This window comes from Tympanuchus pallidicinctus, unplaced genomic scaffold, assembly GCF_026119805.1.
Source record: "Tympanuchus pallidicinctus isolate F22 unplaced genomic scaffold, pur_lepc_1.0 scaffold12, whole genome shotgun sequence".
Lineage (NCBI taxonomy): Eukaryota > Metazoa > Chordata > Aves > Galliformes > Phasianidae > Tympanuchus > Tympanuchus pallidicinctus.
The window spans coordinates 18,091,281-18,105,185 of NW_026294637.1; the positions used below are offsets into that span (position 1 = coordinate 18,091,281).

Below are 13,905 nucleotides of genomic sequence, written 5' to 3' on the forward strand. Positions count from 1 at the left end.
GGATGGAGGATTCAAGTAGCAGGGATGCAAGATGAGAGTAACGGGTTCAGAGGATGCAATCACACCGGTCTTCCCTACCATGCCCCCCCTCCCCACTCTGCCTCAGTGCATTTCCCTACCTCCTGAGGGAAGAGATGGGGCTGAGGGGGCGTTTTGATTGACCCCCCTTAAAGTGGAGGGCTCCCAAGGGATGTCCCCTTCCCCCAGAACCCGCAGGTAACATCTCACCCCTTCTGACAGCAGCCGAGAGAAGGTGGCCCCCGGCCTCCACGTAGAAGCCCTGAGGGAGGAGGAAGAGGAGGAGGAAGAGGAGGAGGGGGAGGAAGGAAGAAAAAAAAAATACTAAAAGGACGAGGAAGAGCTTGGAGTGGAGCCAGGCGCTGGAAAAGGGTGATCTGGATCTGGCTGCCTGCTCACCTCTGCGCCGGTAAGTTTCCAGGTTGTCTGTCTGTCCATCTGTCTGCCTGTCCGTCCATCTGGCTCAGCGAGACCCCCGTCTGCATGTCTCAAAGCAAGGGTGGGGGGGTGGTTATACAGAGCCTTCTCCCCTCTCCGTTTTTCCATCCCCAGCAGGGCTGGCTCCCTCACTGTCTGTCTATCCCTGCAGGAGGGAAACCCGGAGCCCCTCAGCACCGCTCCGCATCGGAGCCACCGGCCCTGGAGCGAGGGCCCAACGTGGGGTGGCTGCACCATTCCTGGGGGGCACCCGGCCCTGCATCACCTTCCCCATCCCCAACGAGCAGGAAAAGCTCCATCCGCCGGATTTTAGCTTCCTGGGACATCCAAGGGACTCATCCTCCTCCTCCATGGTCCCCCTGTGCATCCCCACGGCCGCCGGCTGAGCCCCCCCTCACCCACCGCCCGGCTCTGCATGCTGCCTGGAGCAGCCCCCAGCCGTCCCGCTGCTCCACACCGCGGCTCGGAGCCCCCCGACAACGGCCTCGGTGGTGAGGCGGGGAGGCCAGCAGGGACTCCTGGGGAGCGTTAAGATGGTGAGAGCTCTCCGGCCGAGAGGGACTGCGCGGACGCCAGGCCACCGGGTTTGGGGGTCGCAGGATGGACAGAGCCCTTGGGGCCGGGAGCCGAGGCCGGTAGGAAAGGATGGACTCCCGGAGCTGCCAGGACAGGCAGCCCAGTGACCCCCCCAGCAGCAGCAGCAGCAATTGTAGCAGCGGCAAAAGCGAAGGCGAGAGGGAGAGGATCCGCAGCCGGATGAAAATGGTCATCGGGCAACTGGAAGGCATCCTGCAGGAGCTCAAGGAGGTCGCCAAGGAGCTCCGGGAGGTAGGAGAGGATGCCGGGTGGGATGCAGCACAGGGGTACGAGGAGACGGGGTGATTGAGGCTGCACCCTGTCCCAGCCCCGTCCTCACCAGCATCACTTCCAAAAAGTGGGGGGAAATAAGCCAGATTTGGAGAAATTTGCTGTTGACCTTGATGCTTGGGGCCATGCTGCCCCGTCCCCATAGATGCTGGGAGAGAGCTTGGAACGCAGAGCTGAAGCTGGGCAAATCTTGGGGAAACTGGGGTGCTCTGATGCTCGGTCCTGGGAGGGTTCTGTTTCAAAGCACAGGAGTGGATGGAGAGGAGGTGACAGATCCCTCGTGCTGGTGACCCAGGGGTGGCGACTCTGTGGAGGGAGACACAGCAGAAGGCTCTTTTCTGCAGGCAAAAAATGTGTATATATCCATACAAAGTGTGGTTTGAGCTTCCAGTTGGTCCAGAGGTGCAGTGATGGGGAATTTAATTGTGGAAGGGCTGCACAGCCCCAGTGTGTTTGGGAAGCAGACCTATTTGTGGCCATGAGCTGTGGACGTCTTGATTGGGAATGTGATGCTGGCTTTGAGCATGGCTTAGTTTTGGGATGGGGCCGACGGCTGTGTGCCCTGAGCCAAGTGTGGCTGGGTTGTTGGAATGGGTGAGGGCTCATTTCTGTGAGGGATAGGAAGAAATTAATGCAGGTTTTGCTGAGGGGTCATGGATAGAGACCGTGTGGGGGTCACGCGGAGGCTCCAGAAGCCAGCTGGAGCTCTTGGGATGCAGGTGGACTGACAGCATAGTTAGTGTAGACGTGGCCATGCTCAGGGAGGTGTGACACCTACCAGCGTGAAGCTTTTCCTGGGGCCTTCGTTGGGATAGCTCTGCTCATTCCATGGGGCTTTAGAGAGCTCAGTCCCCTGGGAAAGCCAGCTCTGGTCCCCAGGCGATGCCACATCCCAGTTCATCGCCCCACCAGAGCTCTTATTCCTTTGCAGAAAGCAAACCTAAGCACACCAAGGGTAGAAAGGCCCCTGTTCCTTCAGCTCCAAAGGGACTGCCCAGAACCCCTCTGACAAATCCCTGACATACTGAAAATAGCAATAATAATAATAATAATAATAATAATAATAATAATAATAATATAATCAGGAGGCAGAGCTGTTTTCTGTTTGATCTGAACTCACTTTGCTCTCCACTAGGAGCATCGAGAGGCCTTTAAAAATGGCAATTCACAGCTGCTTCAGTGCCCCTTTCATAAAGTCCATGTATTTAAAGCCAGGGGAGACCTCTGCATGCACCTGAGCATCCTTTCTGAGTGCTTCAGAGCTTAACTCTTTAGTCTCCATTCAACTTTTGGGCCTGTAAAGTCCTTTAGCATCCCTGCAGCACCCTTGATAGGCTGCTCAATCCAGGTGGGGAAGAGGAGAAGGTGGTCTGAGGACACAGGGCAGGTGTGAGGGGCTCTGGAGAGGTTCATCCATTCCAGGAGTTGCAGGAGGAGACAAGCAGGACAGGGGACAACTTATTTGCACCCAAGGGGTGCATCCCAAGCTGCCTGCAGCACAAATCTGACGGCCAGCCGTAGGGTTCTGGGGACATCTACCTTCTCTTCTATCTCTGCACCCATCCCTGCTCATTCCTCACTCCTGATATTGTTTTCTCTCTGAAGGCTGTCATTCCAGATGTCCATTGTATCGGGGATGCTGTTTTACCAGTCTTTTCTCCCACTCTCCCTCCCTCCCTCTTCCCTTTTGTGTATATAATTATTCTCCAGCGCTCCACGACAGGGCTGTATTATGTGAGGGGAAAATGATTATTAAATCTTCGTCTGAGATCGCACACTGGAAGTAAAAATTACACAGGAGGCCAGGACCAAATGTGCTTCCGCTGAGCAGAATCCACATCCTCTGCCCTTGGTACCTGTATCCTCCATCTCTGGTACCCATATGTTTGGTACCCACGTCCCTGGTACCCGTATCCTCCATCCTCCATACCTGCACCACTGGTACAAACTCTGGTCCCCACATCCTCCATCCCTGGTGCCTGCATCCTTCTTATACAGCCCTACTACCCTCATCCTCCATCCCTGGTGCCTGCATCCTTCTTTCCTGCATCCTTCATCCTTGATACCCAAACCCCCGGTACCTGCATTCCTATAGGATGCACAGCAGGAAGAGGTGATGCCATCTCTGCACAACTCCAGGTGTGCATACAAGCCCCCTAAAATCTCACAGAGTGTCCCATCATACCTGTACCCCCCGGGGGAGGTGACACCCAGTCATCCCCTGCTCCTCCCTTTGGAGGCAGGAAAGGTCGCAGTACAACCCCTTCAAAATACTTTAATGATGTCGTAATTGATACGTGATTATCTGGCAACGCTTTGGAAAGTTCTTGGTGAGAGGGTGGCTTGCTATTCTAACAGCACATTTCAAAGATGTGTGTGATGAGTTTGAACTCTTTAGTGGCTGATGATACAGCAAATGGTCCAGAGATGCTCGATGCACTGGAACAGACAACACAGTGTGCTCATTTATACGTGTCAGCTTGGGCAGAGAGGCCACTGTCACCCAGCTTCTCCTTGCGAGCGAGCTCCTATTAATCATTTATTCATTATTAAACATCTACCTCCCCTTCACTGAAAAGTGTTTGGGGAGACGTGGGAAGGTCCCTTCTGCAGGGCTGCAGGGTCATGGGGCTGCCGGAGTCTTAGGGCTGCTCCTTTTCCCAACGGAGGGTTGGATTTTCAATTCAGGGAGGATTCGGAGTGCAGTGCTGCGAACGGGGCGCAAAAACCACCGCTCCTCTCTCAGAACCGGCGCTTTGCCCCACGTTGTGAGAGCACTGGGGTGGGATGACACACGCACAGGCACAGCTCGCCCGTCACCGAACCAAAAGCTCCCCGCTGCCCCCCGCTTTGATTCCACCGCTGCTCCACTTCAAAGGCTGCGACGCCAGGGCCGTGAGATTGCGGCACTTTGATGGTGAGCATCTCCCCGCTCCTTCCACCCTCTCCTGGAGGTGCGTTATCCATCGCCGCCCGCATCGGGGAGAGCGCACCGCCCGCTCGGACGCAGCCTTTGAAGTCCCCTCTTGTCCTCCCGCGTCATCCGCCGGCTCCCCAGCAGCTCTGCTGAGCTGTCAGAAGAAATTATCTCGCGAATAAGAAACAGCGAGGGCACTGTGTCGAAACGCGAGCCGTTTGCGGCCAGGCCGGTTACCGAAACTCCGTTTGAAAAATAATTAATGAAACAAAGCAACGGTGCTCCAGTTGTTGGTCACCCCTTGGCAGGTATCCAGCTGGGAAGGGAACCACCCTGCTGGGTGCACAGATGTTAGCTTTAAAAAAGCTCCCTGTGCTGTTCTGCTGGGTGGGCGCCCAGGGTGGGAAGCGTCCAGGGTTCCCAGTTGGGGTGATTGGAGGCGGCTGGTCAGTCAGCCCACCTCCGTCAGTTTGCATAGAAACATTAGGGTTGAAAAAGATCTCCAAGATCACCAAGCCCAACCTCAACCCACCACGTCCCTCAGTGCCACATCTCCACGTTTCCTGAACACCTCCAGGGACGGTGACAGCAACACCTCCCTGGGCAGCCAATGCATCACCACTCTTTCTAATGTCCAAACTGAAGCTCCCCTGGCGCAATGTGAGGCTATCGCATGCCATCCTATAGGTGAGGGATGTCCTCTCTCGGCACCCAGCTAACCCCAGTGGCCCCAGCATCCACATGCAGTTTCCGGGCCCATTCATCACCCCAAAATCCATTCATAGCCATGGGCTCAGGTCTCTCTGCCCCTCCCCATCGCCCCCATCCCAGCTCACTCCGCTAAAATCCTTTGACAATCCAAAGAAGCAGAGGGGAAGAAAAGACCAAATCCTGCTTTGCATTCAAATCCTCAGCAGGTACCCAGTGTCACGGAGGTATTTAACACCCCCCCACCGCCCAGTTAAAATAGAAAGTGCAGGGAAGGGCTCTCCTAAAAATAGAGCTGATGTGACATTAATCCCCACAAGGACCGCAATGGGGACAGCGGAGACGCGGCTCCTCCTGGCTCCCAGGTGCCAACACCCCCATGGGGGTCCCAGTGGTGGGGAGAAGTGAGGAGGGTCCCCCGGTTTGGGAAAGGGACGCGGTGCCGTGCCTTCCTGCAAAGAGAGGTGATCTCATTTTAGCAAAGGGCTTCATGAAATCATTTTTCTGCCTTATTAAAAAATAATAATAACCGGGTGTTTCCCAGGGACAGCTCTTTGCCTGAGCTTCTTCCTCATTCTTTCCCGTCACTGAGAAAGAAGAAGTCAAGCAGGCTTCTTTTCTCTCCTTTTTCACCCGAAGAACAAGAAGGATAAGGAAATAAAAAGCAATCTGGTTGTGCTTTGGGAGCATTTCTCATTTGAGATGTTTCTTGTGGGTGCTGCAGCTCCAGCCAGGGGCCCCAGCTTGCTCTTGGCATCCTCTAAAGCCAGAGCCTGGAGAATGGATAGTGATCACATTGTGTCCTTCAGATGAGCCCCTGGCTGCTGGACACGGTTTTAGGGTGCATTTATAGCATTTTAATATTTCACCCGACCCTCTGACTCAAAGCTGAGGATGCACAGAACGAGGGCATGGGATAGAAACCAAGGAAAAGCCTCTGTGATGAAAATGGGATGGAAGGTGGAAGCCTGAAGATTTAGTTTCCTCCAAAAGTGTTCAAAAACTTGTGTCATGAAGTCTATAGAAATGATGGGGGAATGGTTTAGCACTGGGATCGTTTGTTTTCGGTGGATGAGGAGAGACCAACAGCCTTGGGCATGATGCTGGTGGAGATACAGCAAGGATTGGTGGCAGATTGTGGAGGAGGAGATGAAAGGTGTCAGGCAGGACATTGAGTGTGGATTTGTCTTCCGTCCTTATTTTGGGAAGCTCGTGGTTTACTTCCACCAGGAAACAACACGTGGGTGGGCTGAGGGATAAGAAGGAAAGGCAAAGCAATCGTGAAAAGCAACCCTACAAAGGATGTGGAGACAGATTTGGACACCATGGGGCACCGCTCTGTCCCCAGGATGCCATGCTCTCACTGGCTCTTGGTACGTCAAGCAGTTTGTTAGTGATGGGGGAGCATTCATCACGCAACCTTGGGATGGCCTGCTTTACTTTCCCCACTTGGGGAGCTGAGATACTAGAAGAAGGCAGGCAGTTTTTACTGCTGTTTCCCCATGGTGGAGTGTAAGGGATGCCACGTGCATGGGGATTTGGGGTGTTTACTGCCTTCTGACCCCCCTCTATGCAGTCCAAAGCTTATTGGGGGTCCCCAAAAAATAGCAGGGAACTACTTGGGCACCACAAGTATCCCAGTGTCACCATGCCATTGGGTGGGCTTCTTCCTCCTCCCGCTAAGGGCCATTCCATCCGTCCATCTGTCCGTCCATCTGCCCACAGGTAGTGAGCCAGATCGACCGGCTGACGTCCGACTTCGAGTTCGAGCTGGAGCCGGATGATTGGACCACAGCGACGGCCAGCAGCACCTCCAGCAGTGAGAAAGGGGGGGTCTCCTTCGAGCTGGGACCCCTCGACTTCGCAGCGGCCGACATCCTGTCCGACAGCTGGGAATTCTGCTCATTCCTGGATACCTCCACCCCATCAGACCAAGGCGACGGCCCCGACCCCCCGCGGCCTCAGCCCCCGCCGTGCCGCCAGCCCGACTACCGGCTGATGAACGGCGGGGTGCCCATCGCCAACGGGCCCCGAGGGGGCACCCCGGACTCATCCAGCGAGGAGGCATTCGCTCCCCAGCAGAAAGGTCCCCATCACCGGACAGCCGGCACGCGGGAGCGGGTCCGCTTCAGCGACAAGGTGCTGTACCACGCCTTGTGCTGCGACGATGATGGGGATGGCGCCGACGAAGCGTCCCCAAACGAGGACGGCACCGAGGAGCGGGGCCTCAAGGTGACCCCGAAGAACCAACCGTCTGTTGGTGGCAATGGTGGTGGCACTAGTGGAGGGCCACCGGCGCGGCGGCTGATGAGGAACAGCAGCACGCAGACTGTGGCCGACAAAAGCACCCAGACGGTGCTGCCTTACATCCCGGCCAAACAGAAACTCAAAACGAAAAACTGACGTCGGTTCCGGCCAAGGGTTGGGGTTGGGTATCTTGGGAAGGGATCAGAAGTATATATATATATATACATATATAAATATATATTTAAATAAATCGCTACTACTAATAAAATTGAGATGAGAAGTTGGCAGAGGAGACAAATGTCCAACTACCTTACCCGCCGTTTTTGAGGCTCAGGGAATTTTCAACTGCTTTGCTGATGGAAGGTGCAGCTCAATAAATCGTTCATCGTGCAGAATATCGACAACAACATACAGAGATCCTATGTATATATGTACCAAGAGAGGTGAGCTTCTCACTTGGGGACACCAAGAGAGCTTGGTGGCTGGGCCAGGGAGGGCAAACGTCCCTCGCTGTGACGCTCTGTAGGCACTTGGTAGGGAAAACAGGGTGGAAAAAAGCAAATTGAGAACTCACGGGTGGCTTGAGGGAATTAACCCCAGGAACGGCAGCGATGGAGTTCAGGGACCCACATCACATCATGTCCCCATACTTGGAGCAATTGGTATTTCTGAAGTTACAGACCAGGGCATGCCTGCTGATGGGAATCGCCACCTCCCATGAGCTGAAATAAGAAGTACAATTTCATTTTTTAGGTCTTTTAAGGCTTTTTTTTTTTTTCCCTAGTTTTTGGGATTTTTTCCCTTTCACACCATCTCCTTCCGCATTTCCCCATATCCCCAGGGCTGGGATTTTGTGAAAATTCAGAAGAAAATAAAATTTATTTTCACAAATAGATATACCAAGAGATTGGGCATCCCTGTCCCATGTGCTGGAGAAAGGCACCCCATCACAAGGAGAAGTGGGAAAGGACAGCTCCTCTATTATTTTGCATGCCAACAGCTGGTTGCTTGTTAACTTCTAAGAGTTTTCTTTACAGCTGAGCCCCACTGTAAAAGTGTGATTAATAGATGCAGCTTTATTCTTTAATAATTTCAGGAGGAGCACGACGTAAATATTCAGAGCAGCTCAATCTGCAGGCAATGTCCTTGCGCTCTTCTACACGACCAGAGACAGCCACTGAAGGGTTCTGCTGTTACTGAGCAGGAAAATGTGGGTGTTTTTAGGGCAAGGTTCAAGAAGAGAACACAAATTATTAATTGAAATGTGGAGGAACCATTCGGACTGGTAATAATTGCTTGGTGATGAATGGTGCTGAATGAACGGGCTTTGTGTCCCAGCAGGATTTGCATTGGTCACTCAAAATTATGGCTCCCGCAGGACTGATGGGGCTCTTTTTTGTCCTGGTGCAGTTCTTTTATTATTCTTCTTCATTCCTAAGTGACTTTCTGGGCATTCAGATGGACGTCAACGTTTCCAATGTGGGGAGAACACCTTGTCTTCCTCAGCACACCATATGTTAATGAATTAATATTTACCAGCCCATAGCAAAAAACTGCCCCAAACACCTGGGAACGGCCAGGATAGGAGCATCCCTCCCCGCCCCCCATCCTCAACCCCTCTTCAGACACCACAAAAACTTTGAGAAAGCCCAAAACAGAGCCGGGCACCACACGAGAGCTGGCAGAGGAAGGGGCAAAAGGCTCGTGTTTTCTCCAGAAGCAATAAAGAAACAATCAGCAAATAAAACGAGGACACGACCCAGCACGACGGCTCCGGCTGCTCTTCGCCTCGGGGACGAGATGTGACAGCTTTGCTCATTTTTGCCCTTTCCTCGCCCGCCGGCGGGTACCGTGCTGGCGTTTGGCACGGTTTGATGGGTTTTAAAGCAAAATTTCAGCTTTGCATTTGAATCAGCTGCCTCCAGTCGGGGATGGTGAGCAAAGCAGGTTTCTCGCTTTCACCATCCTTGGGGGGAAAATGCAAAGAAATGCTTTTACCTGGGGAGGAGGTCAGGAAAAATAGAAGCAAAATGAAGCCGGGCTCCCGGCAGCAGAGACAACGCCTGCATCCCAAACACCCCACAAGGCTTCCAGTGCCCCACCTCCTGCTAAAATCCAAATGCTCGTCATGCTGAAGGAGCCCATGGGCCACCTCCCTCCTTGCCTTGGTGCCCCCCATTTCCACTGGTGGCCCCAAGGACTGCATATTGCTCGGGGCTGGGTGCTGGCCGCAGCTGGAAGACGAATGTTTTGTTTTTTCAAGGGAAAGGCTATGCCTTCTGCCTCTGTTAATGTACAGCATCTTGTCTTATTTGTTCCTTGCTGTTCCACGGCTGAATTACTGCAAGAAATGTACCAGTGCCTCGTGCAATGCTTCTTCTTTATAACTGTGAGATCGGCTTGCCTTCAGGCTCCCCTTCCAAATATCAGGAGCTGTTTCATCCTCAGGATGCTGAAGCACTTCCCTCCTCATCCTCACTCATCCAGCCCCACAGTGCTCTGCCCAATGGGGAAAAAAAGGATGCTGCAGGGTAAGAGCATCCCAAAAGCACACCCGCACGTCCCCAGCCTGATTTGCTCTGCAATGCAGTGACTGTGTGTCCCATCTTGCCCAGCTCTGCTTATCTCCAGCCATGTTTCCATCTGCCTCTGCATGCTCCAGAGCTGGGTAACACCTGCTGGAGGTTATCTCCTTGCAGACAGAAAATGCGTTACTTGCAACAGCTTCCATCCCCCCAAATTCTTCCCATCTCTCTCCTGGGGTTGTTGTCACTGTGCTCTCCTGGTACCCATGGGGTGGAGATGTGTAAGCCTGGCTCCCTGGGTCCTGCCTGCTGAATGGGGAGATGGGAATGAGCTGTCCCAGCATCCCCATGAGGGATGAGGGGGACTGAGTGGCATCTGGCGGCAGTGTGCAGCCCATATCATGAGGCAGGGTGGTGAGGATAAGGCCAGTCCAGATCACAGTGGGAACAAGTGGAAAGAATCAGTGGGGCATGGTCAAGTGTCCACGGGGCATGGATGTAGACTGGGATATGGGCATGGATGTGGGCATGAGAATAGTCTTGTACACAGACATGGCTAGGGACATGGATACGGCCTTGCACCTAGGCAAGGGCATGAAAATGGATGGATTGGCATGGACACGGATACGGACATCAGCATGGACATGGATGTAGACATGGATATAGACTTGCACATAGACACGGACATGAGCAATCCCACAGCACAGCTCAGACAGGCACTACCAACCCCAAGCTCAGCTCACATGGGCTCGCAAGCCCACGAACTGGTAGAGGCCTCAAGTGGGGCTGATTGTGCACAGTGTGGCAGATCTTGGGTGAAGGTCACCAGGTCCCACCTGTGTCCTCTGCCCAGACACAGTGGCTGAGCCATGCAGTGCACCAGCTCCAGCTCAGCAAACTACACTGCCACCACTCCTCACATGTCACCTGGGTGCTGGAGCAGTCACACAGCGCCCATCAGGATGGGTTTTCTCCATCGAGACACATCTAACTACTTCACCCTGCTACCCTTCCTGAGCTGAAGGAGGAAATTCAGGTCTGGTCCTCTGGTGGCCGTGGCTGAGCTCGACCTGAACCTTTGCTACCCTTGTGGGTAACGTACACAAATATTTACTGCATTCTGCACCCTGCTGCTCACTGACTGGGTGCTCTCCACCACTGGGTGGCAGTGGGTGCCCACACACACTCGTGTCACCACGTCCCACACAGATGTTGAGGCTCTCCCCTTCTTGCCCTTTTATCCTGCACACTGCCAAGACACAGGGACCAGTGCCAAGCAGAGACAATGTGGTGGCCTTACGTCACAGCACCTCTGCAGTTGCCATCTCCTTGTGCTTCATTCCCATTGAGGATGCTGCAAAGCTTTCACCTGGAATGCAATCAAAAGGGGTGGAGTTGAGGCCAAGAACATCACCCAACTTTAACCAGCAGCCCTCTAGGTCCTGTCCCCACTGTGGGATGTGGCTGAAGCAAGCAGCACTCCCTTTCAGGGTGGCCAAGACAGGCTTTTGCACTCACCTCTGGGGACAAGAGAACAGGGACAAAATTCTCACAGCCCCACATCCCTTTCATTGGGAAGCCAGAAGTTCCCCAGATGGAGACAGCTGCAGGGACCCCCCAGCAGAGCCCCAGGCCCCATCAGTCCCCCCAGGGCTCTCATGATGGTCCTAGATCCAGCCGAGCCTGCAGGAACGCAGCCATGTCAGAGCAGCCCTGGAGGTGCTTGTAAGACAAGGGATGACATGCTTGATGGGACTTCTTAATTAGCTCTCGCTAAACCAAAATGTACCGGGGCTCCCCTGGCGGAACAGCATCAGACAAAACATTAATCATGCTCCAAATAAATAATTAAAACATGGTGGCTCTTGAAAGGGAAAAAAAAAATAATAGTAATGAGCAGGGAAAAGCAAAGCTGTTGGCTTTGATGCAGTGGCCTTGGGGAGGAGTAGAGCTGCGTCCCCAGTGCCACTTGAGCCAGGAGGGACCTTGCCTTCAGCAAAGCCTATGGCCAAAGTCCTGGGGTGTCAGGATCAACGCCGGTGGGACTCATCCCAACCTCATCCTTACATCAAAACCTTCAGTTTTTACCAGCTGGCTTCCAGTGCTGGATGTGGCTCATCTGATGACCTGGAATGTTACTCGTGGCCACCGTGGGATGCTGCGCTGCAGTAGGTGCCCAAAGAACACCTCTTTGCCCATGGCTTTGGGAAGGAAATAGCAAAAAAAAACAAGGCTTGGAAAAAGAAACTCCCCCTCCTCATCCTTTTTTTAGCTCAAGAGGAGAGGGTTACTCAGCACAAGCAACACAGAACTTAAATTATGCACAGAGCCATTTGCATAGAGGAGCAGGGTTTGGGAAGAGCTGATGCCATCCCTGCTTCCTACAGGGTGTTTATTAAAGAGTAAGTTCCAAAGCAGCTCCAAGCCAGGCCACGGTGGGATCACTAATGGCACTTAATGCAATGAGCATATTTTTAAGCTTCTCTTTTTTTCCTTCCTGGCCATCAGGGCTGCAGAGAGATGGGATTGCTCTTCTGTCCATCAAAGAGCAGGCAGCACCATGGATGGGCAGCATCCCCTGCCTTCCTCCTCCTGCTCTTCCAAACCTGGTTCCCAATCAGCCAAGGAAGCCATGGTTCACCCCTGCCGAATGTGGGACACACAGAGCATAGGAGCAGGGGACACCTGCAGATGCTCAGGTCCAAATGTGTCTTATTACATTAATATTTGCTGGTAATGAAGTTAGATAGCACTTGGAGCTCCAATCAAATTAGGAAAGCTATAATGAACAAGAAGTGGTGCATTAATTCATTAGCAGGGAATTATACTAAATTATCTCGGCAAATACGGCAAAACTTTAATTTACCAGAGGTGTTTTCAAATGGCTTTTGCTCCTTCACATCCACTGCAGCACTTTTTTTCTTTTGGAAAGCAGCAAGAACAAGAGAAGTGAATTAACTGCAGCTCCTCAGGGAAAGGCTGTTGTCTCTGGGATGGTAATGAATGCCCACAAGGGATACCAGGAACTTTGCTTTCTTTCTCCTTTTGTGAGGAAAACGGATATTATTTACAGTAAACAACTCAATTTCACCTTCACCAAGATTTAGAGCAGCATTCTGCTTTGCTAATTGCCATGGAAAGAGGGGAAAAAAAAAAAGGAAAAAAAACAAACACCGTGTAGCAATTTACTTGAACATGTACAGGCAGAGCATTAATAATGCACATCTTTGGGAAACCAGCCCTGATACAGATCTGCTGATTTGTGAGCACCTACAGCAAGAAAAATGGGCAGCCAAACTTCCCATCATCTTAAGGGGAAGGTCCAGAGCTGTGTGGATGCAGAGGACTGAGAAAGGACACAGCTTGTATCACCCCAGCTCAGCACAACCACCTCTCGTGTGCTGCTAAGACCTCACAGAATGGCCAAAGTGAAGAGTTCTTCTTCCTTTTGCCTTCCTCTGGTTGATGCAGCATCTCTGAGCTGCCAGCCCTAGCCACCCTCCTTCCAACCCAAGCCATCCTGTGACCTCTCCAGCATCACCCTCACTGGGTGAAGGACCCACCATAAGCTTGCAGAAGCGAAGTACCTCTCTTGGGAAAACCCCCAGTTCATTACTTTTTACCAACTTTTAATTGTTCTTGCTGTGATCTATCTCCCAACAGGGACAGTTTGAAGCAGTCAGCACACAGATGGGCATTTGTGCTCACGCACCCAGCGGACGGCACAGATCTCCTGCTCATTTATTACCCTTAAATCCTTTTAAGTAGCACCTGATGTTCTCCCATGCAGTAAATTCTTTTCCTTTTAATTAATTGCCTGGCAGCCCCCCCATATCCTCTCACCAACATCTCCATACATCGTGGCAACCAGGAAGTGGGAGACACCAGCGAATAACTGCGCTGCGTTCTCACTCCCATTATTAATTCCCACAAATTGATTGTTCTACCAGCATCTGCAGCTTTCTAATTAAGTCTTTACTCAGGTGCTCACGTGTGCAAGGAAAACGAATGCTAATAAAGAGCAGAAGCAGAAGGGATGTGGTGTGCACAAGTATATTGATTGAGCATTACAACAGGAGCAGCTCCAGCCATGGGTTCAGGAGCTGCACCAACAGCCCATGAAGGTTTCTCAGGCTCACCCAATGCTCTCTGCATCCTATGTGGCTCAACCAAGCACGTTTAGTT

General features: G+C 52.6%; 1 protein-coding gene across 1 annotated transcript; it reads left to right on the plus strand.

The window, feature by feature from the left end:
* The first annotated feature begins 245 nt into the window (after positions 1–245).
* Positions 246–7,525, plus strand: INSYN1 (inhibitory synaptic factor 1). Its single transcript, XM_052672256.1, has 3 exons — positions 246–427; positions 608–1,284; positions 6,674–7,525. The coding sequence occupies exons 2-3, from the start codon at positions 1,102–1,104 to the stop codon at positions 7,349–7,351; spliced, it is 861 nt and encodes a 286-aa protein (XP_052528216.1). The 5' UTR covers positions 246–427; positions 608–1,101; the 3' UTR covers positions 7,352–7,525.
* The last annotated feature ends 6,380 nt before the right edge of the window (positions 7,526–13,905 follow it).

Excerpts from the sequence above, each read along its gene's own strand:
- INSYN1 (XM_052672256.1), top strand. The coding sequence starts at position 1,102 with ATGGACTCCCGGAGCTGCCAGGACAGGCAGCCCAGTGACCCCCCCAGC. Across the intron at positions 1,285-6,673 it reads TCGCCAAGGAGCTCCGGGAG|GTAGTGAGCCAGATCGACCG; the intron begins GTAGGAGAGGAT and ends ATCTGCCCACAG.